Source organism: Dunckerocampus dactyliophorus, chromosome 13 (assembly GCF_027744805.1).
Source record: "Dunckerocampus dactyliophorus isolate RoL2022-P2 chromosome 13, RoL_Ddac_1.1, whole genome shotgun sequence".
Taxonomy (NCBI): domain Eukaryota; kingdom Metazoa; phylum Chordata; class Actinopteri; order Syngnathiformes; family Syngnathidae; genus Dunckerocampus; species Dunckerocampus dactyliophorus.
In genome coordinates, this window is record NC_072831.1 from 13,169,369 (window position 1) to 13,196,945 (window position 27,577).

A 27,577-nucleotide genomic window follows, 5' to 3' on the forward strand; every position below is an offset into this window, starting at 1 on the left:
TTTTTCAAGGTTTAAGTCCATCAGTTTTTTTTTATTCCCATTAACACATTCATCTCACACATCTCACACATTCATAGGCTTGCCATAAAAAAAAAAGATCATCTTTAAATGTAATAGGCAACTCGACATTAAAAATCGACATTATAGCTAATAGCCACCGAGGCCATCTAATCTAGAAATGATGGTTAGTGAGAGGAAATCACTAAGAACAAGAATGCAAACTATGATGCACACATCCCCTTCATGTTTGTTAATTCGATACTGTATACGTAATGTCGTCGATTTACAAGTTCATCTAAGATACCAATGTTAACAATAAATATGCTTTCAGCACACCACAAGTGCTCAAGTTCCATTTTAAGCACTTTAAATTTGTTCTTAATTGACCTGCATTGCACAAACTTTTAAAAAAGGCCAGCACGCCCCGTTAAAAGTTCCAGTGTTAAATCTCTTTCTTGTTACACGGCAGAACTTGAAGCACTACATTCAGTAAGCCTTGAGGGCTGCTTGACTTTACAAACAGCTAATGGGATTACAAACAGCATTTGGAACATTTCAACTCAACAAGAGAACAGCTCAGCCAAAAGAGAACAGTAATGCTGGCTCAGAATATATTCAAAATAAATACGAGACAATAGGGTGTGTAGACAACATGCTTCAGTGCAACTGAATGGCTGGCTGTGTATTGGGGACAGGTAGGGAGGCAACTATGAACTTGTATGTGCGTGTTTGCTCAGACCCACTGTACACCTGTGTCAGAGGATGCTTAGGCGGCCTGGAAGCTTCTGAGGTAAACCTATCAGAGGCTGTGAATGTAGACCAAGTGATTCTTTTCCAGTGTTAGCCTTGCGTGTGCCAACAGGAAATGCTCTACCACTTAGCTGTTATGGACTGCTGTTGGCTCCGCTCGCCTTCGCACCTGTCTGGATACAATCAGAGGCCAAGCATGAATAAGGCAGGCTTTAAAAAGAACACAAAACTTGTAACTGCTCCTTATTCACAACTTAGTGGCTAAACATACATTTCCTCACGGCACAATAACTTAAAAACATATACCGTATAAACAACACAATGGATTCTTAAAATCTGAACCTCCCCACCCCCAAAAAATAAGATAACGTTCAACCAATTAAACATCTAGCGTAATCTAATCTCTTCTCCGCAATGAAAACCTAAAGTACGAAAGAGGATTAGGGCAGCACTGATGACAATAAATTGACATATTCGGAAAAAGTTGTTAACTTTTAAATATGTAACGTTCCAAAAAAATTAAGTTATACTGTATCACAAGAATAAAGTTGTACTGTCAGAAGAATAATGGATTAAATGTAGAAATGTATCCATTGTATATACTGTAAATAGAGCAAGAATAAGGTTAGATTAAAAATATTGCATTATGAGACTAGTTGTTTTTAGTTTATGAGAATAGTTGTCTCAATGTTACATGTAAGTTCATGCTTCTAATATTGTTTATTCTTTTATAGCTAAGCACTTTTAAGACAATAAAATGCCGTAATATTATGAGAACAAAAAGGAATTTTAAGAGAAAAATAGTGATTGTTTTCTCCCATTTGTCACCATATTTTAATTTCCTTTTGGTACTATTAATTTTGTACTATTAATCATTATTGCTGTATTTTTTTTGCACGTACTATTCCAAGACAAACATATTGTATTATAAGAACAAATGCCTTTTCTCTTTTCTGCAAAAATTCCAACTTTAATATATGTTCTATATTAATCTATATATTTTACGTAATACAAGGAAAAAAGATGTAGTTTTATTTTCATTTTTCTTGAAAAAAGAAAAAATGCCTTCATTCTTGCAGTATTTTGACAACTAAATATTCTCATAACATGAAAACTTTATTTGTACGACTTAAATTAACACTTTATTCTTGTAATCAGAAAATTAAGACTATTCTCTCAATATTTTGACATTATTCTCAAGACAGGAAAACTATTCCTATTTAAATAATACATTTTGTTCTCATGACCATAGGTGAGGGTGGGAACATAGATCGATCGGTAAATTGAGAGCTTTGCCTTCCGGCTCAACTCTCTCTTCACCACGACGGTCCGGTACAGCGACCGCATTACTGCAGACGCTGCGCCGATCCGCCTATCGACCTCACGCTCCAACCTTCCCTCACTCGTGAACAAGACCCCGAGATACTTGAACTCCTCCACCTGGGGCAGGACCTCATTCCCAACCCGGAGGGAGCAATCCACCCTTTTCCGACTGAGAACCATGGGTCATGACCGAAAGAACGAGATCGCGGATACAAGCAGCTGAAATGAGTTTTCTTCGTAGGGTAGCGGGACTCACCCTAAGAGACAGGGTGAGGAGCTCGGTTATCCGAGAGGAGCTCAGAGTAGAGCCGCTGCTCCTTCACATCGAGAGGAGCCAGCTGAGGTGGCTCGGGCATCTAGTCCGGATGCCTCCCGGACGCCTCCCTGGTGAGGTGTTTTGGGCATGCCCAGCCGGGAGAAGGCCCCGGGGAAGACCTAGGACACGCTGGAGGGATTATGTCTCACAGCTGGCCTGGGAACGCCTCGGTGTCCTCCCGGTGGAGCTGGAGGAGGTGGTCGGGGACCGGGAAGTCTGGGCTTCCCTACTGAGACTGCTGCCCCCGCGACCCGGACCCGGATAAGCGGAGGAAAATGGAATGGAATGGAATGGAATTTTGTTCTCTTGTAACATCGCAAGAATAAAGTCAGAATATAAAAAAAAAAACATGTACATTTTCGATTTTTTTTTTGGCCCTAATGCTCCTTCGTGTACACTAGTATGTACAGGTACATAAAAAAAAGAAAAAAGGGTGACATTGTATATTTACAAACACACATCAGTCCCTGATGGTTTAAGGCCAAAGTGCTGGAGATGCAGACAGTAGCGACATCACATGTGAGCTGCTGCTGCACTTTAGTGTTCCTCAGTTATGCAAGAATACTCAAGGCCTTTGCTCTAGTGTCATTCACTTTCACTTACAGTATATAAAAGTCAGCTAACGTCAGGATTAAGAAATGAAAGAAACTCATATCTCACCCTTTTCTGCAGTTTGTGTGATCCTTTTCCTTTTTTTTTTTTTTTTTTTAAAAAAGGGGACTTACAGTATATACGTACATACATGAGCTCATATGATTCCAGCGCGGTCATCCTCATGTGACACCCTTCTTATCCTAACAAGAGTTCAGAAGGAGTATGGATGATTCTCCACCAGCGATCTTAGAAGCAGATGAATGCAGAGGAAAGAAGACGGCATTGCGCGTGGCTGGCTTCTCCTGATGGGTGGTGTAAAGGCAGCACCCATCAGAGCATGCCGAAGCCTTCGCTGCCCTCGCTGATGGCCAGCTTCAGCATCTTGTGCAGCTCCTCGTACGAGTCGTAGGTGGGGAGGCACAACTGGTTGAAACTAGACAGAAGAGAAGGCCACAGTTCTGGTGATCAAGTCTGGTGCTTGTCTCACTGACCATTAAAGTAACATTACTGACATCTTGTGACCAGTGTATAATACTACAGTCACAATTTAAATGAGTCTTCTCAATGCCTTGCATTTGTATTTTAGTTCATTAAGCCATTTTTATGCTTGAAAATGATTAATTCAGGCAAAAAATATGTTCAATTTACTTCAACATTTTTTTTTAATAGACCGGATTCAACCAACAAACAGCATGATTTATTTATTTATGAAAAAACATGATAGTGAATGTGGCGCGGGATGATTGTATATTCAATATACATCTTGTGTTGCCAACTGTTTAGACCAGGAGTCTCCAACCTTTTGTCTTCTGAGAGCTACTTTTCCAAAATCTAAATGGTCAAGAGCTACACTTGTCCGTGACATTTATTTTCATAGCTTATTTCAACCCAAACAAAATGAAAAAGCTTGTTTTGCCAGAACAAACGGGTGTCTTAGAACAGTCAACTATTCCAACGTTTCTATTTGGAGGAGTCTGATTCGACTAACAATCTCACCGTCGAATCACATAAAAATGTCATGTGATCAAGATTGTACCAATCTGACAACTTGGGGTGGGGTCACAGCTGCTGCTAAGGATGCATTTTTTACAAAGAATGTCTTTGTTTTTGTTAGAAATAGCCTATTTTGATACAATAACAGCCTAATTTGTGATAATAAAGAACTGGAAAATGACGTGTGTGTTTAACTGAAGACTTATACTTGCCACACATCAATAAAATCACCTGCTTCAGTGGCACAATCGAAGGAGCCACACTGAGCGTTAGCTTTGAATGCTAGGAAGACCGTCGCCATCAACGGACTTATTAGCTAAAAAGCCAAAAGTCACTAAAAAAAGTCATCCAAAGTGTGCAAGTATTTTGAAAAGGTTAAAGATGATTAAAGAAGGTTAAGGAAAAGGCTTCTTGAGATGTCATCTGTACTTCTGTGAAGAATGTGTCGGACGTTTCGCTCCTCATCCGAAGAGCTTCGTCAGCGAACTAATAAGTGCTGGTAGCCTAGGCCTTAAATACAGTAAGAGTGGGCGGAATTGGTGTGCCAACACCCTCCTCCTATTGGTTCCTTACACTAAGCCTGGGCGGAGTAGTGGTATAATCCTTTCCTGCTATTAACACCTCCGATAAAAGGGAAGTGTCGCTCCCTGAGTTGGGTATGAACGACTCTGATACTGGCTCGTTAGCATCTATTGTTCTGGCTCGGCCCTGGCTTCACCTCATTTGCAAGACTAAGAGCTGTGGGTTTTGGTCTCAGTAACCTGCTGAACACAGGGTCCAAATTAAACCTCAAACCACCACTCCTGTATGACTGAGAGCCTACACAGACGCATTGCTAAAGAAGGTTAAAGATGACAACCACCAACATCGTTGGATCATTACGGAATATCATTTAAGACAGGTGAGGCTGTTACGGCAACTTCATATTATATCCCCACAGTGAATTTTAAGACAAGAAATTAGGCTGCCAACTGAGTGTTTTGGCATGTTGTTGTTTTTCAAGCCATGTTGTTCCTATTGTATGTGCACTTTTCTGTTGTGCGCCAACGCGACCCTGTTCCGGTTGTGTTCGTCTTGCTTTCCGTGTCACTAAATAAATGAAGGTACTGTCTCTGCACACCTACCATTTTTATTTGTTTCTCAGTGTTTCAGCCTGTTTCTTTGAGGTGGGAAAAATCGCAAATGAGATCTGTTTATTTGTTGGGATCACCTTTAGCTCTGCTCTTAAACAAACTAAAAAATTCAAATATTACTATAGACAAAATCTAACGAATCAGATTCGACTGTATAAATCTTTAGTCGAAGACAGCCCTAGTATCTATAAATCTAATTTTGTATGAAAACATCAACAAAAAACTATTTTGCATTTGCATCTTGTATTTCAGTATGCATTTTTTTCTAGTGCACGTGTTTTCATCATTATAAACACTACTCTGGAAAAAAAAAGGAGGCGTGAGCGATTTGTGTTTTTATTTATATGACTGGCAACATTCAAATTGTACAATTTGAAAAAAGCTGTGAGGTGACTGTCTTTCTGCTACAATATTTTGTGGTAATCGGTCACGGGTGGTTTCCAAGCTACTGGTTGGAGACCTCTAGTTCAAACAATAATGGCTGTGCATTGAGTTATTTTCAGAGGACAGTATACATATACATGGCTATACATGCTGTACACGCACTTCTCTAAAGCCTGGTTTATGCTTCTGCGTCAAGGCGCCTGTGTACGCTACGCAAGCTCTCTCCTCCTGCTCCAAACCCACTTACGTCTCGGGGACGCGGACCGTAAGGGCTATGATTGATCAGCTTTTACTACATTATTTCCTATGCGTATACGCCTCAATCTTCTCTGATTTTGGATAACCATTTGCAATAAAAGTAACGTCTTTAACACAGTCACTTGTCCCTTTACGACGACTACAAACTAAAATAGTTAAAGAAAAAAAAACTATTGAATTCAAATGGATTTTGATGTGTGTTTCCTACTAACCAGGTATGTGCAGTGGGTAGGGTGCTGTGTGTGGGGGCTGCAATGATCTGAAAAGAGGGGCAAAGAGTGTTGAATCCTCCAGGAGGCAGCTGGGAGGAGCCAGTGGTGAACTGCAGGAGGCGAGCCAGCTCCTCCTGAGTGAAGCTGGATACCACTGCCCAGAACCACTTCATCACCTGCGTGTGAGAGCGTGAACATTGTCAGGAGTAATGCCCGAGGTGACAACAGTGTCAATTTCCCTGACAGACCTTCTCCCTAAAATGCCACGATCCCCCGACGATCACAGCGTGGGTCTTGAAGTCCTGCACGTTTATATCTCCGGTGCCACACATCAGCAGCTAAAAACAAAAACATTATCTGTATGAGTTTCAGGCCGTACTCTTACTGGGGCATGCTTCCCCTTCTTTGGCACGATTGGAAGAGGTGGTCTTGAACCGGTGCAAATTCAGGCACACATGCACTATGTAGCAGAGTCCGAATGACTGTAATGTGACCACTCAATGCAGGTTCTTAAAGATAACAGACACAATTCATGATGTAAACATACATTCGCTACCTCGCATATTTGGAGATTTTTGAACAGGACATAATTTTCTTATTTGTGGGAAATCCCACCTCCAGGTGCCTTTAATCTCCATAATAGAGAAGAAGAAACCCCATCTGATTTACTCTGAACTGGTGAGAATTTATAAATATGTGGTAATTGTTGATGCCGTGACTCAATCAACCCAAAGGCTTAGCTCACGCAGGGTGCAATCAAAAATATTACAAGTAACCTCACCGACTATGGGGGTATCAAAATAAATGCTTACACTCTTAACATACAGTAGTCCATAGTTTGAGGCCGTTAACTGGTTCCAGATAAGTGAATTTCTGTGAAGTAGGAGTCCTTATTTATAAATTGAGTATTTTTGTAGTTAGAGTATAGAAAACCTGTTTATGACCTTCTAAATATAGTTAGAGCTGTCTGGACATGAAATAACACCCCTATAGTCACCTTTAAACTCGCATTACTCAGTGTGATACACAAAATAAGAGTAAATAAGCCATTTAAGACACAAATAAGACTTGTTTTGCTTGTTTTTGTTACTAAAAATGTGTTCCCTCAGGGACCTGAGAGGCAGCCAGGGAGTGACGTTGGGGGTTCAGCTTTGCGTGGGTAATAGCCGCAACAGTAGCCCACGTTTTTATTAGGGATTATTGTGCCTGTTGTGAGATAATTCAAACCTGCAATAAAAGTCTGTTGTTCTGGCAATCCCTGTGTGTCTCACTGAACATTACAGGACCACTACTGTCTCCTACCAGTGTGGAATAGTACATTTGATAATCTTTAACTGCGTCTTTTGAGTGTTTGACTGTGTTTGTATTTCAGTTCATTTAGCCATTTTTATGCTTGAAAATGCTTCATATATATCATATATGCAGATTTTTTGACACATGATAAGCCGTATTCAACCACGAAACAGCATGATTATTTTCAAGAACCTGTTACAGGGTGAAGCCGCAAAATTCAAACTGCAATGTCGTGAGGGACGACTGTACACGTAAATTGAAACTAATACTACTACTATACAACAGTTTTGCATGTATATTAGTGTGTAAGCCTTTAATTTGATACCTGTATAGTCAGTGTGGTTCACTTACAATATGTTCCACATGTTACTTGATGGCCCCCTATTCCTGTCTTGGAGGGTATCTACTGCAATAGAAAGTTAAACCCACAGCGCGCTTGCTTACCCATGACTACATTCATGTGCATAATAAAGACATGTCATTTAATATCAAAGAAATTGCACTAACACAGCAAAATCGAAGTGATGTCACAAATGGGTTGTGGCTCAAATACAGTGTCAGCCAAGGCCAGTAGGGGCCAGGAGAGTGAGGGAGAATCAGCTTCATGTCCATAAAGGTACGAATGGCCTAGTGTATGCTCTTAAAGAAAAGCACTTCCGGGTAATGGTCACACATACCTCCAACTCGTTCTCATCAAATATGGCTAGCAGATTTTCTGGAACCAGTTCATTCAGACCTGCAATTGATCAGGAAAAACAACACTCATAACGTTCACATTTCTCATGATCTCAGACCGGATGCATGAGGCAAACACTGGCAGGCCGCTTTTTTCCATACCTTTCAGGAAATGTTCCACCTCATCTCTCACCTGACTGGCCAGCCTGTACTGGGCCAGCAGGTTGAGATAATGCATCTTGTTTTCATTGGTAACAGCAATGTGGGCTCCCCCTGAGATCAGCTCCACAACCTGCAGCAGACAAAAACATTTGGAAAAAGTGTTGGATGGTCTTGCAGATGCAGCCTATTGACTAGAACATAAGAAGACACCAAATTTAAGATGACCCGTTGTTGGAATCAAAGAACAAAAGAAGCAAAAAAGTAAAATTTCCTTTTTTTTAAATTATCAGTGCAATTTGATGGCTTCATTGATCACCATTACCTTGGCAAATAACTTGCTAACAGCGTAAGAGACACTTTTTTCCCAGTGGGTCTCTGTGTCATGGCTGCATCTCTCCAGGGGCCTCATTTATAAAAGTGTGCGTGGATTGCAGCGTAAAAACATCGCATACTCACAAACCTCAGAATCTAGGTGCGCAAGAAAAAACTAAAATCTATAAAAGCATGTGGTGCACACTTGTACACAGTCTTCTCATTATAAAATACCACCTGCAGTGAATTTTGCACACTAGAGCTCCGCCCTGGCAATGCTGATGATGTTAACTCATTCAATCCCAGCCATTTTTCAAAAGACAATCCCTTCAGTACCGGCCATTTTAGTCGATTTTGACTAATTTATCAAGGCACACATAATATTGTGTTCTATGGCTATATAAACATGGAACCTACAGAAAGATTAGACTCAGAAAAAAAAGTTTGTGACTAAATTTTTCCGTTCTTTAGTTATCAGCAGAAGACCATAGGTAAGTTTCAGGAAAATATCAGTTCCCAACAAAGAAGAAAAACAGCTTTTTGTAAAAAGATACATTTCAAGCATAACTTTCACAACTATACAACAACATAAACTACAAAAAAGGATGTTTTAGATCAAAATAACAATTTATTTAAAAATATAACACCATGAACTATTTACAATTTTTAAAATACAATTTTACAATGCAATACAATTGAACTGTGTGCAGCGCTAAAATTTCCGCTACACTCTTCCATGCTCTTCCACTTCTTCCTTGCTGTCGAGTGTGTTTTTACATACAAAAGATCCATGCCGAGCTCTTATCAAATGCACTTCTGCCACCTTGTGGCCGCTTTTATGACTCAAAACTGCTTGAAAAGTGACATCTTTTAGTGTGCAGTTGCGTCATCACCTCTTTTTGCCTCTCGTGCAAAACAAAACGTTCACCCCTACCACTGTGGTGAACTTTATTTTTAAAGTTACTTACTTCCATCCATCGATCTTCTATGCCCCTTATCCTGACTAGGGTCGCGGGTATGCCGGAGCCTAGCCCAGCTGACTTTGGGCGAGAGGCAGGGTACACCCTGGACTTGTCGCCAGCCAATCGCTGGGTGATTATAAACAACCATTCATACTCACATACCTGAAGAAAACCCATGCAGAACATGCAATCTCCCACAGAGATGCCCAACCGAGATTCAAACCATGATCTTCCCAATCTCCTGTGTGGCCAGCATGCTAACCACTAGGCCACCGTGCGGTCCGAGATGCTTACTTATGTTCGTAAATACAGAAGGATTCAGTTTATAAAGGGACAGTTGGCAACCCCAGTGGTGCTTTACATTTTATATTTCATCTGTGTTTTTCTTTTCATGAGTGTAGGAGCATTATGTCACGGTGGCACCAAATTTGCATGAGCTCCACGCATGGGTGTATAGGAATACAGTAATCCCTTGTTTATCGTGGTTAACTGGTTCTTGAGCTGACCGTGATAAGTGAATTTCTGCCAACTAAGATTCCTTATTTATAAATGGAATATTTTCATAGAGCATAGAAAACCTGTTTACGAGCTCCTAAATAAAGGTTTTAAAATTATTAAAGCCCTCTAGACATGAAAATAACAGCCATATAGTCACCTTTACACTCATATTACCCAATACAGTAGATATAATCACAGAAGTAAGCCATGTAAATAAAACTTGTGCTCGTGTGTTGCAATAAATGTGTTCCAGACATGTGGCAGACATTTCACCCATGCCGACTCAAGTTTTTTTGTTCACAGCAACCTTTATAAATGAGGCTCTAGGTCACTGGTGTACGCAAGCAACAAGAAGAAAAGCTCTGACTCACTTGGGGAGTTTGGCACCACCTTCCTATTTTGCATTTATAAATCTGTAGACCCCAAATATAAGATGAACAGTCTTTATATTATAGACTTTTTCTAGGGAAAAAATACCATCTCATTACTGTACATACAATACACTCCTAATCAAAATCTTAAGACTAGAATTTGCATTTTGCACATTTGGAACTTAATGAGGTTTTAAGTACAGCTACAATATGCAAAAACAAGAAGGGGGAGTGAGACAAAAAGCACTTTGAAAAAGTAATTTATTGAAAACAACAATTAAACTGAAATAGGCTGTTTCTCAGCTGATCAAAAGTTTAAGACCATCGCTAAAAAACTTCCAAAAAACTCTCCAAACCAGAACAAAACATTATCTCAGTAGGACTCAGTAATGAGTAGCTCCACTGTTCTTGTTAATCACTCAAAAATTGGTTTGGGCATGCTTGATGCGAGTGCTAGTGGGAACATTGCTCCAAGTGGTGAAGATGGCTTCACGAAGGGCATCAACTGTCTGCAACTGATGGCCATTTTTATAAACTTCCCTTGCTATCCATCCCCAAATGTTCTCAATGGGATTTAAATGAGGGGAACATGCAGGATGGTCCAAAAGAGTGATGTTATTCTCCCTGAAGTCCTCTGTCAAGCGAACATTGTGAACTGCAGCGTTGTCCTATTGAAAAACCCAGCTGTTACCACACAGACGAGGGCCCTCAGTCATGAGGGATGCCCGCTGCAACATCTGCACGTAAGCAGCCTCTGTTTGACGACGCTGCACCACCTGAAGTTCCAGTGTTCCACAGAATGAAAAAGCAGACGATGATTGAGCCCCCTCCACTGTGCCGGGTAGAAAACATCTCAGGTAGGATCTCCTTGTCATGTCAGTAACGTTGGAAGCCATCTGCACCGTCAAGGTTACATTTTTTCTCATCAGAGAATAAAATGTTTTTCCACCTTTCAATGTCCCATGTTTGATGCTCCCTGGCAAAGTCTAAACGGGCACTTTTGTGGCGTTGAAGGAGACGAGGTCTTTGAATTTGTTTTTTAAACCCTTTTCCCACAGATGCCGTCTGATGGTTATTGCGCTGCAGTTGGCACCAGTAAGGGCCTTAATTTGGGTTGAAGACCGCCCTGTGTCTTCATGAACAGCCAATAAGATCCTCCGGCTCAGCGCAAGTGTGATTTTTTTGGGTCTACCACTTCACTTTTTTGTTCCATAATGCTCAGGATCTTTCAAAAAATTTTGAATGACTGTCTTACTGCGCCCAACCTCAGCAGCAATGGCACGTTGCCAGAGGCCATGCTTATGCAGCTCCACAATCCGACCACGTTCAAAAAGAGACAGCTTCTTAGCTTTAGCCATCAGGGGGGCATGAGAGTGTGAATGCCTGACAGAAAATGAACATTTTGAGCAGATTTTGGCTTTTATAGCCTGTGGTCTTAAACTTTTGATCAGGTGATAAACAACCTATGTCATTTATTTTTTTTTGGTTTAAATTACAAGTGACAAATGTTTTTTGTCTCACCCCCCCTTCTTGCTTTTGCATATTGTAGCTCTACTTAAAACCTCATTAAGATCCAAATGTGCAAAATGAAAATTCTAGCAATTTTTCAACTGGTCTTAAGATTTTGATCTGTATTGGTGATCCTGCAATAAATACCCCTTTGCTGCAATGATATGCAAATACAGAGTCAAATAACATGCAAGGGATGTCAAACTCATGCAATTCAAAATTATGTTAAGCCTCAATGCCTCAACTTTATGAATAACAATGTTCATGCCAGTATAAATCAATTTGGTTTATCTTTTATTTGCTTTATGGTTTCTATCTCCTGTGAAAAGACGTCATGGACTGAAAAAAAAGGGAGGGAGAGAGTGAGGAGGTGTTTGCGTCACCTTTTCCAGCTGTCCCGACTTGCTATACTTCTCCTCAGCAAACACCAGGTCCATTTCGCTCACGTCATTGTTCAGGATGAAGCACACTTTGGTCTTGTAGAACTCTTGGTCATCCGTCTCAAAGTACTGGAAGCACATGGAAAGGGTGGGGTGGTGGGATGGAGGGGTAAATGAAAACACAAGAAATTTGAGTTTAAATAAACATTCCCAGTGGCAAATGGGTCTGTTTGGTAATTGCAGAATAATTAGCAGACTTGTTCTCTGTGAATACAACTATAAATAAAATAGGGATAAAAATGAGGTTTCTTTGGTTTGCAATGTTTGATTGATTATGCAGACCAGCTGCCAACCAGCACATAAACAACAAACACTGGTGCAAAGCTTTCTTGTGCTTCGTACCTTGTAATTCATCCTTAGGCCAATGATTTGGGCCAGGAAGGAGCGTGTGAAGCGAGCTCGGACTAGCTGTTTGTAAGCCCCGCCCAGCGCAGACTCATACAGGCACTTCCCCACAATACGGCCGGCAAACTCGTACATCTTCAGCCGCAGGTGTGGCGGTCGCTCGGGATTTGGGTGCACCTGAATGAGGTCGTAGCAAATTATCTTTTTAAAAAACACATAATATGCACAGCACAGACAACCACAGGACATCTTTTGATTCTTTTAATAATGTAATGATCTGTTCTATACAAAATGTATGCTTAATTTATTTATTTTGTGATCTGGCGCTGTATAGAAAATAGGGTTGGCCGATAATTTTTCTATACCAATATAAATTCTTCCAATGATAAGAAAATGACTAATACCGGTATAAATGTTAATTTAAAAAGGAAAAAAGCAGAGTTGATGACCTAGAGTTGATGAAATGGTGATAAGCGAGGTTACGAGTGGATAAGCATTTTTACACCGCATTGTGTTTTACTGCTAATGTAAGGAGCATTTTACAATGCCCGATGACGACATGCAGGTTCTGAGTGAAAAAAGACGAGAAGCACGTTTATTCTTGCACCCAGCTCGTCTTACAGACATTCTCAACACACACAGAACACACTTCCGGCCTTAGAGTGCCGTTTGCCCCACGTTGTCTAACTGTGTCAACAAAATAAGCCTATCATAAAAAATATCTTACATATGCAGTTGGAATTGCATCGGTGACTACATCTTCCTTAATCATAAGCACGGGCATTCCAGTTTTTGAAGATTTTGTAGCAATGTGCGCAGAGGCTGACGTCTCATTAGAAAGGTTAGCCAGGCTACATCCATTTTTGAATTACTGGGCAAAATTGTCCATTGACGTATCGCATCAATGAATAAAAGAAGCAAGAGACCGTAATATGCAAAGTTTGCAAAGCAACAGTGACGGCAAAAGGTGGGAACATGACAAATTTGTTCTACCATCTCAAGCGCAAACACAGAGTTGAGTATGAAGAGTGTGTCATGAAGCGTGAGGAGTCAGCGAGCACGTCTACACTTACCTAGTCAAACACACAAAACTCTTAATTTAGACACTAAATGCACTTGCTGTATTGCACAGTTTGTTACCAATACATCAATAAATGTCCTTTATAATTAAGTGTATTGATATGGGTTAAAGTTTGTAGCTTTGTATACAAGACTCCGCTGATTTTAATTATATCGTCACATCGTGATACATATCGTCCATTTTGCCCAACTCTAGTAGAAAATGAAATGAACTTGAACTCCTTGGTAACATCTGCGGGGGCAAGCATAAGGGTCGGGTGCATTGTGCTTTGGGTGGCGTTCGAGGGCGGGTGCCTGAGCACCTCGTCTTCGGCGGCCAAATCTGGTTCTTGGGACATTGTATAAACCACATTTATACAAATTAAATTTTTTTACATTCCAATCAGCAGAATTCATAATTTCTGGAATTTACTCCCCTGCATTGGACCTGTATGCATTCCATCCATCCATCCATCCATCCATCTTCTATGCCGCTTATCCTCACTAGTGTTGCGGGGGTATGCTGGAGCCTATCCCAACTGAGTTCGGGTGAGAGGTGGAGTATAGCCTGGACTGGTGGCCAACCAATCGCACGGCACATATAGACAAACAACCATTCACACTCACATTCATACCTATGGACAATTTAGAGTCACCAATTAACCTAACATGCATGTTTTTGGAATGGAGTACCTGGAGGAAACCCACACACGCACGGGGAGAACATGCAAACTCCACACAGAAATGCCTGTGTGCATCCATTTAACCAATCATCAATCATCTACCGGTACTCATAACATCGTGTTCATAGCCAAAGTTGTAATTACTTTTATTTTTAATGTAATACAGTCCTGCCTGTTTAAGTTGGCCCCCTTTACGTCTATGTCAACCAACTCATCAAGTCCTACTCTTCTTTTTACTAAAAAGTTCCCACTTAAGTCGATGTCGGCATACATGGTCGACCGCTTGACAACAAAACGGGGTCATTTCTATGGAAAAATCAGTTTGTGTCGACGTGTTTGATTACACAGCATTAAAAGGTGCACAGTGACTTTCTGTTCAGTGCAAAGTAAGCTTCAAAATAAAAAGCATGGCAGTATTATCATGGACTCTACCACAAAACAAAATCAGTCCATTTAATTTTTTTTTGGACTGGAAGAAAGATGTGCGCATGTACGAAAGCGTTATTGTCATCGTAGTCAAGACATACAACAAAATTACAGCAGCCGTTCTGTTAAGAGTATAAAACATCATATAAAAACAGAAGAATGAAAGATGTTATAAGTAAACATGCAAGCAATGGCGAGTTTCGGTTAAGTTGACAACCGCTTGAGTCAGCCAATCTGAAGGGTGTCAAAATCATCGAGTAAACTTTTGTATTTATTTATTTTTTCAACTTTTAGGAGAATATGAGCAAACATCTCACCAGGCCCTGGTTGTTATCGCTGAAGCGAGTGAATAAGTAGTTGGAGGTGTCAAAGAGGGTCTTGCATATGAGCTCAAACCATTCTCTGCGAGGACCTCCCCAGTCCAGAGCTGCAGATCAACATTCAAATATTACTGCATTATTAGATTGGAGTCTGGTTGACCTGTTTACAGGGTGGTCATTATTTGGTGTGAACTGTTATTTACCTTCCTCATCCTGAAAAACAACCTCAAAGTTCTTATTCCAGTCTGACACCGAGAAGTTCCGTGTTGCCTTTAGGGACTGACAGAAGGTAAATTTAACAAGAGGAGCTGGAAAAACCATCTTGTTTATTCCTGGATGCAAAACTACTCACTGAATCGAGAATCAAGTGGCGGGTGATTTTTAGGCAAGTCTTGGTGCGAGGTCTCTTGGAGTGGATGTGCCTGAGTTCACGTTGAAAGAAGTTCACTTTGTCCTGGAACGTCTCAGAGCCACCTGTGCACACATTACTATTGTAACAACAAGCTACAGCAAGAAGTTAATGTATTAAGTTTGAATAACTAACCAATGTTTTTGTGTAGAAAACGGATGAAGGTGGCAGCCATGACGTTTCTGTCTTTGCAGCTAAGCTCCACCGGCGGCTGGATCCCATCATCCACCACAAGGGTTAGGTACTTGTGAACAGGGTCTGGACCGTGATAGCTAAACTGAAATGAAAAGAGGTATTTAATTAAAGGGATAGTTCGGATTTTTTGACATGAAGTTGTATGACAGCATTGTAGTCCAATAACAGTGACTTACCCCCCCCCAACTTGGTCTCCTCAGTCCAGTTCTAGTCAGATTTCCGTGATGAAGAACATAGTTCCGCTTAGTTGCTGGGGACAATTAAGTAAAGAGTTAAGCTTCTCAAAACAATATTCGTTCAAAAGATAAATACAATTGCGTTCCAAAAGTGCCTTCTCAAAAAAATCAGACCTCACAAAAAGCTTGATGTTGTATTTGTCTCCCGCCGTATTTCTACGCACTGTTGCCTGTGCGTTCATGTGTATGTGATGAAAACACTCGCATCTACTTCCGCGACGGAGCGCAGCGGCTATCTTGTTTACGTCTGTGTACCACAGCAGAAGAAGATGCAAGTGTTTCGTCACATTCACATGAGCGCACAGGCAACAGTGCGCAGGGATACGGAGGGAGACAGATATAACGTAGAGCGTTTTGTGAGGTTTGAGTTTTTGAGAAGGCATTTTTGTGATGCAAATGTTTTAATCTTTTGAACGCATACTGTTTTGAGAAGCGAAACTCTTTACTTAATTGTCCCCAGCAACTAAGTGGAACTGCGTTCTTTGTCACAGAAATCTGACCAGAACTGAACTTAGGAGACCAAGTGGGGGGTAAGTCGCTATTATTGGACTACAATGCTAATGGGGATGTCATACAACTTCATATCAAAAAAATCCAAACTATCCCTTTAACATTGATTAAATTCAAAGTTAATCAGTCCAACAGGCTAAATCTAGATGTTCTATTTCTACTAAAACTGCAATGTTTATTATTGTCCGCATTTCCTTGCATTTTTGACGACCTTAATGTGAATGACAACTCCGTTTACAGATGCATCAGACCTGGTGAAAAACTTCCTATTTCAGTGGTCCCGAACATGAACCCCAAAAATTCACTCAGTAATAAATACATTTGCACCCGACACCAGTGTCTTGGATCGTCACAAAATTTGGTGGAGACATCTATCATGACAGGCCGCACAAAAATGTCTCAAGAACCCACGTTCAGAAGACAAACAGGAAGTAGTACATTATGGGCAAAACCCAGGGGTTGTCCTTTGACAAACTCTTCCTAGGGACTGTGACCAAATGAGCCGAAATCAAAATCACAGATACTATACAGTTGGGCAATGATAAATTACGAAGGATTTTAGTCTGTGCCATATGATGTGGAAGGAGCATTTCATGACTCGAATCCTGAAACCCGAATAACTTGGCTGCAAAGGGTCAGACTTCTGTAACAATTGGTGTGTATGATAAAGACAACACCCTGAAGAGATCCTTTCTTTAATAAATTACAGTGCCACCCAGCTGCTTTGAGTTAGCGGCCTGCAAGGAAGTTTAATAAACCCTGTGTTGCATGGGGATGTGAGGCCCCGTTCAATGCTGCTTGCAGCTTTACTCTTTTTGTTTACCGACTTTGCTTGTTACCTTTGTTCCAGGACATACTCGAAAGGTGAAAAGGCGCCATGGAATAATTTTCAGGTAGAACTCCTTCACAGACAGTTGCTGTTTGACAAAAAGAAATCTGTGTAAGCTACATGTTGTCACAGTCAAGTTATTGGCTATGATTTGGTCAATATACTTGCCTTTGGCGATATGTAACAGTAGACCTTTTTTGGTTTCTTGACCTTTTCAGATTGCCCCTCCACAGGAGAGTCGTGCTCGTCCTCCTCATCTGCCGTGGACGGCCTCCTCTGGGGAGCCAGCAGAGAGGAGGCCGGTAGTTGCCACGAGCAGCTGCTGTAGTTGCCGCTGCTGTAGAGGTACGCCTCGAAATAGATGCTGATGCCTGGCGTGGACACATTTTTCTCCACACAGGCCTTCTCATTCTCTGTGAGACGAGGGGAAAAGGTCATTCAGCTTTAATATTAGGTATGAGCAGTTGACTAAATCACACTGATTGACTAAAGTAAAGATAGACAATTGTTTAATTAAACTGAACCAAATATTCCATAGAAAAAGTTGTAAAAAGATGAGTGGAACCAAACAACTGAGCGAGTCAGGGCTTTTCTTCCTGTCACACAGAAGTGACCTGGAGAAATTTTATTTTTTCTCAAAAAAGATCTACCCAAAAAAAGGTCCTGTAAAAGAGGGATCATCTTACAGTATATTCAGGGCTATCTTCTATTCGAGTCCATAGAGTATGTAAGTTTCCATTCCCAAATCACAATCTCAACACCAGCACGTTACAATTTGCTCACCATTGAGAACAATAATGTCAAACTCCCCGTTGCTGAGTGGCTGATCCTGATAGGAGATGCGGGCTCTGAAACAGCCAGTCTTCCACAGGGTCAGTCTCATCAGAACCTGACACTGCTGCTTGTTGAGGGACACCGTCTTACTGTATTGGCCCTCCATACTGTCATCGTCCACTGTGCCCAGCTGCCACAAAAACATGACAACGTCCTCTCAGCAAACACATTGGATCAAAATTATAAGACAAGAGTTGGGAGCGTTCAACTTTTATAACTTACAGAGTGCACATGGACGCTGTAGTTTGCCTCATCTGTCAGCGATGTAGAGTTACTTGTGGGGTTTCCATATTCGTCCCTGGGCTCAATTTGCAGAGTATGCTGCTGGCTGTGTGTTAGCACCAGCGTAGAGAAATGGTAGGCTATCTTGGTCTTAGATGGGACAACTGTTCCTGAAGTGTTGCAAAGACAGCCATCAACCAAAAGCAGACACTGAAAACAGATTAGACTCAATCAAAACCAACCTGGCTGAAAGATTTTATAGTACGGGCTGTAGGCCACATTGAGGCCACCAAGCTTGACAGCAACTTCATAGCGGCCGGCCTTGCGCACGGTGAAAGCTACTTTTACCACATTGGACTCTGGTTCTTGCAAGACCTCCTGCGTAACAGGGATATCCAGAGCCAGTTCAATGTGGGTGATGTTGACCCTTAAGCCCACGGGCCGATGTGCAGGGAAAGGCTGGCCGTTTTTATAGAAGAGCTGAGAAGACGAGAGGCAATTATCGATTAGCACCGCACTGGAATGTCACGCTTTCCAATCCACAAGGCCTGGTCGTTACTTGGACACTGAAGCTCATCGTCTGCCCCACTTCTTGTGGCTCCTTCCAATCCCAGGACACCTTGCAGGAGCGTGGGTCCAGGTAGTTGCCCCGCACATAGTCATAGATGCTGCGGTCCCCACGTCGACCTGGATCCTCATTTTGCAGAAAGCTAACAACTCTGGCTGCAAGCTCACAGAGGAACTTGATGGTGAAGACAAATGCAATGATGGAAACAGTAATTCCACCTACCAAAGAAAGTGAGCAGGCAAAGGAGGGATTACTGGAAGATGTTTGCAAAAATGTACAAGTTTTTATATGTTTAATATTCTACTTAAGTAGAGAAGAACACTCAAGTTAATATGATTATGCTGTGCAACTTCATATATTTTACTTTCATTAATTAAACCTCCTATATTGACGAGTATATACAGTTGTGTGAAAAAGTGTTTGCCTCCTTCCTCCAACCATCCAGTCATTGTCTGTGCTGCTTATCCTCATTAGGGTCAAGGGGGTATGCTGGAGCCTATCCCAGCTGACTTTGGGCAAGAGGCGGGGTACGCCCTGGACTGTTCACCAGCCAACATTGAACACACATAAAATTTTTCACTCTCACATTCATACCTATGGACAATTTAGAGTCTCCAGTTAACCTAACATGCATGTTTCTGGAATGTGGGAAGAAACCGGAGTACCCGGAGAAAACCCACGCATGCACGGACAAAACATGCAAACTCCACACACAGAGATGCGCAATTCGACCCCCATCTTCCCGATCTCCTGACTGTGTGGCCAACATGCTAACCACTCGGCCACCGTGCAGCCCTTGCCCCCTTCGTGATTTATTTTTTTTAATGATTGTCACACTTAAATGTTGCAGATCATGAAACTAATTTAAATATTAATCAACGACAACACAACTGAACACAAAATGCAGTTTTTAAATGAAACTTTTATTAAGGGAGAAAAAAAAAACAGGTTGGGTCAACCTTAGCAGCAACAACTCCAATCAAGCATTTGCGATACCTTGCAATGAGTCTCTCACAGCGCTGTGGAGGAATTCTGACCCACTCGTCTTTGCAGAAGCCACATTGGATGGATTTCAAGCATGAAGCGCCTTTTTAAGGTCATGCCACAGCATCTCAATGGGATTCAGGTCAGGACTTTGAAAAGGCCACTGCAAAGTGTTTTTTTTGTTTTTCTTCAGCCTTTCAAAGGTGGACTTGCTGGTGTGTTTTGGATCATTGTCCTGCTGCAGAACCCAAGTTGGTTTCAGCTTGAGGTCACGGACAGATGGCCGAACAACAACCAATCAATTTTTCCACACAGGGCCTTGTAGGTTTGGATTGCTTTTCTCCTTTAATAAGTTTCATTTAAAAACTGCATTTTATGTTCAGTTGTGTTGTCATTGACGAATATTTGAATTTATTTGATGATCTGAAACAATGTGTCAAATATGAAAAAAAAAAAAAGAAATCAGGAAGGGGGCAATCACTTTTGCACACCACTGTATATACATACATATACTGTATGTACCAAACAGTTCTCACCAATCACGTAAAACATGAGGTCCCTTATCAAGAAGCACAGCGCCACAGTACAGCCAAATAGGAGCGCTCCCGCTGCAAAGACACATTTTTATGAATTATTGTAAGAATTTTTTAATTAATATCCTTGTGAATGATTACTTCAAAATTGCACAAAGGATGTTGTTTCTTTTCAACTGTGCTCATGATAGAAAAATGCTCTGTGATGATTGGAACTATCATCACTACATGTTCACGGTCTCACCAATTGACCACTTCTCATTCAGACGCCTCTCAGCAAGACTATGCACAAGCTGGATCTCGTAGTCCTGGTCGCGACTCCTCCTGGAGGTCTGGAGGATCTTGATGCCAGTAAATAGCTTGACGTAGTCTTCGTAGTAATACCCCCAGGCGGCTAGGGAGAGGTGCAGCTGACTGTCAAACTGTGACAGGTCATCCAGATTCATATAACCCAAAGTCTTCAGCCTAAAGAGCAAAATTGATGCATAAAAACAGGCTGTGAACGTTATCAGATTGCTCTTACTTTATTAGCACACAATCCTGCCTTTGGTGCCCGGGCATATCAAGACCACTGATCTGACTGTCAACCACTCACACATATATTTGTTTCCAATCAACTTTGCATTTAATCTGAATCTCAATCAGCTACAATGCAACAATGCATTGGACACAACTTTACTTTGCTGACAAATATATGGGCTTAAATATTGTAAATTTTTTCTTGCAATCGGATTTATGCGTTCAAAAAAATCTGCGTGATGCCAGGATATTTCAAGAAAAAGGACAACTGTTTCCAGCTGTATGCAGACAAACAGAAGTGGAAAAAGCTCTCCCTACTTACGTATGGTAAAAGTGTTCCAAGTTCTGGGAACAAAGCCACTCCTGGAAGGCAAAGTCTTGAAGAAGCCGGATATGAGCCTCAGCAATTTCCCTCCAGCTCTGCTGTTCCTTCACCACCTCTTCCAGGCGACTCAAGACACTCAAACTCAGCTCCTCCAAGGTCTGCACATCTGATTATATGACAGACCACCCAGGTGAAATCCGCCAGGAAACAGCCGGGAAATCATTTTCACAGATTAAATGAAGTGTGCCCTCGAGAGGGACAAGCAATGAGTGGTTGTTGATCTTCTTGTAATTGTATTTTAAGCTTAGTGTTTTCTGACACGTGTATTGCAAGATACAATCTAACTGTTGTTTAAAACTAAAGTCAGTAATGTTTCTAGTGAACTAATAATCAGCCACTGAGCAGAAGTGTATACAGAGCTTGTTTTGTTCTTGATATGATTCCATTTTCTCAACTGAAACTGACCTTCAAACAAATGCTTGTACTGAGAAAGACGGTGTCCCTGTAGCCATTCCTCAATTTGGCCTTCTTTGCCTTTCTTCCAGTGCACTTCCCAGAAGAAGATCCACGACGCGGAGCAGATGAGAAAGGTCAGGAAGAAGCACCGGTCCATCAGACCATCTTGACACTCACAATCTAATCTCCTGACAGAAAGAAAGAGACAGAGTGACTACTCACAAACAACTTTGGGCTGCACGATTTTGGAAAACGTGAATGATCACAATTTTCTTGCTTGGAAATGAGATTTTGATTCTCAAACACACCATGTTCAGGGCCATGTTTTTTAAGAAATCACACTGTTTTGTTGACGAATGATAGACAGCAAGCCTGGCCGGACAGGACAGGACAGGACAGTGGAGCCAACTTGCCCTGGGTGGCGCGACAAACTGGGGGACGAGGAGAGCTAGGAGGAAGTTTCGGATGTTGTCAATGACAGTGCAGCTCCGAATCCTTGAGTAAAATGCCATAATTTGCTTGTGACACAGCTCACAAAGTAAAATCGAAAAATCATCAACATTTAGAAATTATATCGCATGTTAGTGTAAACTGATTTTTAGTGCACCCTGAAAAACAACCCAAGTAATATACAATGCGAAGTGGGGTCCAGTGAAGACTTGCATCTTACTTTAAAGCTATAAATCTGTCGTAGAAGCTCAAGCAGTTGATTGGTTAAGTCAGAAAACATAAATATTGATGTAGCATTTCAGGGACGAACTAGCAAATGGGAGAATAGCATTACCACAATGAAAAATATATAAAGCTCCGCTTAAAATGACCTACAACCTCTATAGCAGAGTGTGTGAACGCTAACCAAACCCCAAATTCCAACATAACAGGTGCTTTGTGATGTCATGACAAAAACCAGCATTCGTGACATGCTAGCTACGTGTCTTTTTATTGAGACAAAGCAAAAAAAAAAAAACACAACCGAACATAACTGGTCAGTTTACATACTCGACTGCAATATTCTAAGGAATAGCCAGAAAGGCATAACATAACAAGGGATAGTCGCAATGCAAAAAAAGTCCAGAAACTGAGAAGCTATGATGCTAACAAAAGCATTACATTAACAACGTAGCTAGGTGTAAGCACAAAGCTAGCCAACACATCAACAGTCTCCGTCACACTTAAGACAACACACATCGCATCCCGTGTGTGAACCAAAAGCATCAATAACACAGCTTCTTAATTTGATATCTCGTGAATGGAAAAAAAACCCTTTACCTCAGGTAATTCTCGCATCACCGTGGACTGGTAGGTATGCGCTTAAGAGCCGGAATATACGCAGAAGACTGTCGACTGTTGATTACGTCAACGCGGTGTCGACAACACACGAGGGCAAGAGTAACCGCTGATAACTAGATAGTGAGAGGGATATATCAACATATTGCAGCATGGTATGACTGTTTCAGATTTTCTACAGTTGTCTGACTTGAATAATGTATTGGGAATCGTGTCTGCTAGTGTTACATGCTTTAATTGTCATATAGTAGGCGATAGATAGATGAGAGCGTTGAGCTAACTGTAGCCTAGCCTATTTTAAGTTATGCGTACACAGCCGATTTGTTTAATAATAAAGGACAATTAGAAAACAACACACAATAATATGATAACGGTTACGAGGTTGAATTTCAAATGTTACCATAATAGCGTCGTAATTTGCCAAGAATAAATTGTGTTAGAATATAGTACTATTGTTGATGGTGGTAAAGTTTAGAATGAGCTTCACAAACAGTGAACAAGTCAATGTTATGGCGTATAAACACCATATTTGTGTGTTGTCCCAATTGTCCCATATTTTCTTGGTCTGAATTTATATATATTCTAATCAGCCCTAATACCAAAGTGTTCAGCTATTTGATTCCCCTTTTTTAAAATCAAATCTAAAGTATGTCAGTTAATTTTAACGGCATGTTTGGTCATTTGTCTTTGGAGATGTAATATTGTTATGTTGTACCCTTGCCATAATACCCCATGTTGTGGAATGGAACACTCGAGGGTGGATATGAAGTGCCTACCACGATTAATCGCTCTGATTGTTTTCTCATATAGCCAAAACAGAAAACAAAGAAATTTGCTGCAATGAAACGGATGATCAGTATGAAAGATCATCGAATGTGAGTTCTGATTTGTATTCAGTGGCTTTTACTATATTATCAGTTTTGGTTCTCATGGGAATGCACTTGTTTTTGTTGTTGTTTGTTTTGTTTAATTTGCAGAAAAGAGCAAGACCGATCCAAAGCAAATGAAAAAAAGAAGAAAGACCCTTCAGCGCTGAAGGAGAGAGAAGTGTAGGTTGGCAAATACCAATATGGACCATAAATAGTGGTCAGGTTTTTTTTTCCTGTTTTGACCTGATTGTTTATGCCATGTGTTTATGCAGGCCCAAGTACCCATCATGCCTGTTCTTCCAGTACAACACTCAACTCGGTCCACCATACCACATTCTGGTTGATACCAATTTTATCAACTTCTCAATCAAGGCCAAGCTGGACATTGTTCAGTCTATGATGGACTGTCTGTATGCCAAATGTAAGAAACACATTTAACTCCTCCCTACAAAGTTGGACAGTTGATCCCTATCCTTTGGCGTCCCCACATATTGGTAGATTTCTTTTCTACAATCTTCAATGGTAACATAAATAAAAAAATGGTCTGATGGCAAATAGGAAATTTAAGCCCAAATTTTGTCTCGGTCTGCTTGCATTTTCTGGTTAGCGTCCAATATGCCGCGCGTATTGTCGTATTGTTAATACACTGTGTGAATGCAACTGTGTTCTTTATGTATCACAAAACGTCCTTGTTGGCAGCCTATTAGCTAGCTAATACGTGGAAACAGGAATGAAGTCAGCTCAGTCGGCCGTCTATGACATCATCAGCAGTTGACGCTGTAATTCTTGCTGAGTTATGCCTCAAGTCTCAAAAATGGTAATACAAGACACGTTTTTACGATAGTTTTACATGCATAAAAGAGATTTAGAATCAAAATTCTAAATGCACATAAATGACGAATGAAAGGGATAAATGAACATTTAAAGTGATAATTTGGGTTTTTTGACATGAAGTTGTATGACATCCCCATCAGCATTGTAGTCCAATAACAGCGACTTACCCCCCACTTGGTCTCCTAAGTCCAGTTCTGGTCAGATTTCTGTGATGAAGGACGTAGTACTGCTGAATTGCTGGGGACAATTAAGTAAAGAGTTTGGCTTCTCAAAACGATATGCCTTCAAAAGATGAATACATTTGCATCACAAAAATTGCTTCTCAAAAAAATCAGACCTCACAAAACACTCAGCGTTATATTTGTCTCCTGCCATATTCCTGCGCACCGCCGCCTGTGCGTTCATGTGTATGTGACGAAGACACTTGCATCTTCTTCCGCTGTGAAACAAATACGTAAACAAGATGGCCGAGGCGCTTTGTCACATACACAAGAATGCACATGCAACAATCCTTCCATTTCTTTTGATCCAGGTATCCCTTATATCACAGACTGTGTGATGGCTGAAATTGAAAAGCTGGGAATGAAGTACAGAGTTGCCCTCAGGTACAAGTGACTAAATTTCACACTCCCAATGCATCAGCCAAAATGTCCTTACTTTTCTAATCAGGTGACTCTTTTGTTTGTTGTTGCAGGATAGCAAAGGATCCGAGGTTTGAGCGCTTACCTTGCGCACACAAAGGAACATACGCTGATGACTGCCTGGTCCAAAGGGTAACACAGGTATTGTCATCCAACGATTAGCTCTGTAATATGAAGTAGCTACAGTTGCAGATATGCAAACTATGCACTAATATTTCTACAGCACAAGTGTTACATCCTGGCTACTGTGGATAGAGATTTAAAGCGAAGGGTAAGGAAGATCCCAGGAGTGCCCATCATGTACATCTCAAACCACAGGTAACTTCAGTAACATTTCAAGTCAAGACGTGTACTCTATTGGATGTAATACAGTGGAACCTTGGTAAGCGTGTGTTTTTCTGGTTACATCGAAAATTTACGCCAAAATTTTGCCTTGGTTCACATACATTTTCCTGTTAGCATATAATATGGTGTGCATCTTGTTGTGTTATTAATAGACTGCATGATTTCTTAATGTGTTTTTGTTTTTTTACCCCAAACATCCTTGTTAGCATCCTATTAGCTTAATAACAAGGAAACCAGGACTGGAAGTCAGTTCCATCACCGATCTACAATGTCATCAGTTGTTGACGCTGTCGTTTTTTGCTAACACACACAGTTACGCCACAAGTCTCAGCTTTTTTTCTTTTTTTTTGATAAGGCAGTAAAATAAGCCACCATGGAGGCAATGAAAGTAGCAAATGCCAGCATTTGATAAAGGAGGTGAGAAACACTATTGAATTCAAGAAAAAAAACCCGGAGGTGGGTCGTAGGTCGCTTCCATATCACCGTCTTTGCCAACAATCACATCTTCAATCAAGGTAAAAGGGATGTTAAATTGTCATTTATCCCTTTCATTTATCATTTATGTGCATTTAGAATTGTTTTCTGTATGTACAACTATAAAAACATGTTTTGTGTTAACACTTTTGGCTTTATGGAACTGATTAATTGGATTTACATTATTTCTCATGGGAAAAATTGTTTTGTTTAGCGTACATTTCGGTAAGAGTCGGATGTTCTGAAACAGATTAATGACGCTAACCAAGGTTCCTCTGTACATGTCTTACAAAATACAATTATACTAATCTTTTATTTATTTTTTTTAACAGGTACAACATTGAAAGAATGCCTGATGATTACGGTGCTCCGAGGTTTTGATTATTTGTACAAATGTCACTGTATATACATTTTAGTTCCTTTATGTACATCAGAATTGTTCAAGGGTTTGAACTGCAGAGGATGGTGCATTTTTGACCTTGCATTGTATCACCTTTAATTATGTTGCTCTCATAAAAGTGTCACAAACCATTATTATGGAGTGTCAATTAATATTGTTGCAGATGTATTCATTTTTGGTTTGAATTTTTACAGCATCAGAAAAGTGCAAAATTAGAATACTTAACGGCCAAGTGTGTCAAAAAACACTGGTTGTGCACAGGCTACATCTAGTGGTACTCAAACAACAGATATCATTTAAAATAAAAATGTAATTCTTTTAGAAATTTACACAAGTATTAAATAATTGTCCGTTAAGTAATACTAGACTTTATGAAGTAAAGATTTGCTGAAATTGTATGTTTTTTTTCAATTAAATATTGTTTAATTCGTTTCATATGCCACTTTCAAACCTAAAAACTGTTGACAAACAGTGGTAGGTACTTGCCAGGCGAAACCATGTCTGAGATGGTACTTGTAAAACGTTTGAGAACCAATGGTGTACGCCATACAGAATATTGTTAATGTGTATAAAGTAGAAACATTGCAACATGCAGGGTAAAGGCACTTGGACTAAATGGACAGAATTATCCTGGTTTCTTGTCATGTCCAAATGTCTTTTAGAAAATAGTGTTAGTGTTCTTCTATTAATGCTGCATGTTCAACCCTTTTCCTTGTCTTTAACCCCTATTACAAATTCCTGGAATGCAAGACAAACAAAACGTTTTATGCTACCAATTAATGCTAACAAATGCGGGTGGCCAACTACAAGAAACGTCTGAATTCTGTGATTGCCAGCAAATGTTTTGCGTATCAAATATTACACTCAATAAAATACAAATTGATTTAAAACATGTTACATGTTTTGTTGCTATTCTGTGTGTTAAAATAAACGTGCCAGACAAATCATGGACTGTTCATATCTTTGAAAGGGGGTACATTTACAGAATAAGCAGGGGATTAAATTAACAGTCCCCCCGCAGTACTAGTGTTGTACGGCATTTTACGAGTGTACTTGAACGCCCCATTCGTCACGTCTGAGCGCATCCTC

At 40.6% G+C, this 27,577-nt stretch overlaps 2 protein-coding genes across 5 annotated transcripts; one reads left to right on the forward strand and one right to left on the reverse strand.

Annotated features, from left to right (window-relative positions):
• On the reverse strand, window positions 1-22,999 carry arel1 (apoptosis resistant E3 ubiquitin protein ligase 1). Of its 4 annotated transcripts, XM_054796120.1 has the most exons (23): window positions 22,908-22,950; window positions 21,947-22,086; window positions 21,648-21,826; window positions 21,180-21,348; window positions 20,583-20,803; window positions 20,342-20,413; window positions 18,813-19,039; window positions 18,496-18,733; window positions 18,254-18,423; window positions 17,981-18,161; window positions 17,366-17,610; window positions 17,208-17,285; window positions 15,563-15,704; window positions 15,371-15,492; window positions 15,222-15,297; window positions 15,016-15,125; window positions 12,528-12,707; window positions 12,129-12,254; window positions 8,094-8,223; window positions 7,934-7,992; window positions 6,212-6,301; window positions 5,964-6,139; window positions 1-3,416 (listed from the first exon to the last, which is right to left on the reverse strand). In XM_054796120.1, exons 3-23 carry the CDS (start codon window positions 21,793-21,795, stop codon window positions 3,314-3,316), a joined length of 3,063 nt encoding a protein of 1,020 aa, XP_054652095.1. In that variant the 5' UTR covers window positions 21,796-21,826; window positions 21,947-22,086; window positions 22,908-22,950; the 3' UTR covers window positions 1-3,313. The 4 variants fall into 4 exon arrangements, with proteins under 4 accessions (XP_054652095.1, XP_054652094.1, XP_054652096.1 ...); XM_054796119.1 differs by lacking the exon at window positions 21,947-22,086 and having other exon boundaries at window positions 22,908-22,999; XM_054796121.1 differs by lacking the exons at window positions 20,583-20,803; window positions 21,180-21,348; window positions 21,947-22,086 and having other exon boundaries at window positions 22,908-22,999.
• fcf1 (FCF1 rRNA-processing protein) lies at window positions 22,983-27,382 on the forward strand. Its single transcript, XM_054796126.1, has 8 exons — window positions 22,983-23,080; window positions 23,736-23,800; window positions 23,903-23,974; window positions 24,067-24,215; window positions 25,161-25,233; window positions 25,323-25,410; window positions 25,493-25,587; window positions 26,421-27,382. Exons 1-8 carry the CDS (start codon window positions 23,078-23,080, stop codon window positions 26,467-26,469), a joined length of 594 nt encoding a protein of 197 aa, XP_054652101.1. The 5' UTR covers window positions 22,983-23,077; the 3' UTR covers window positions 26,470-27,382.
• The last annotated feature ends 195 nt before the right edge of the window (window positions 27,383-27,577 follow it).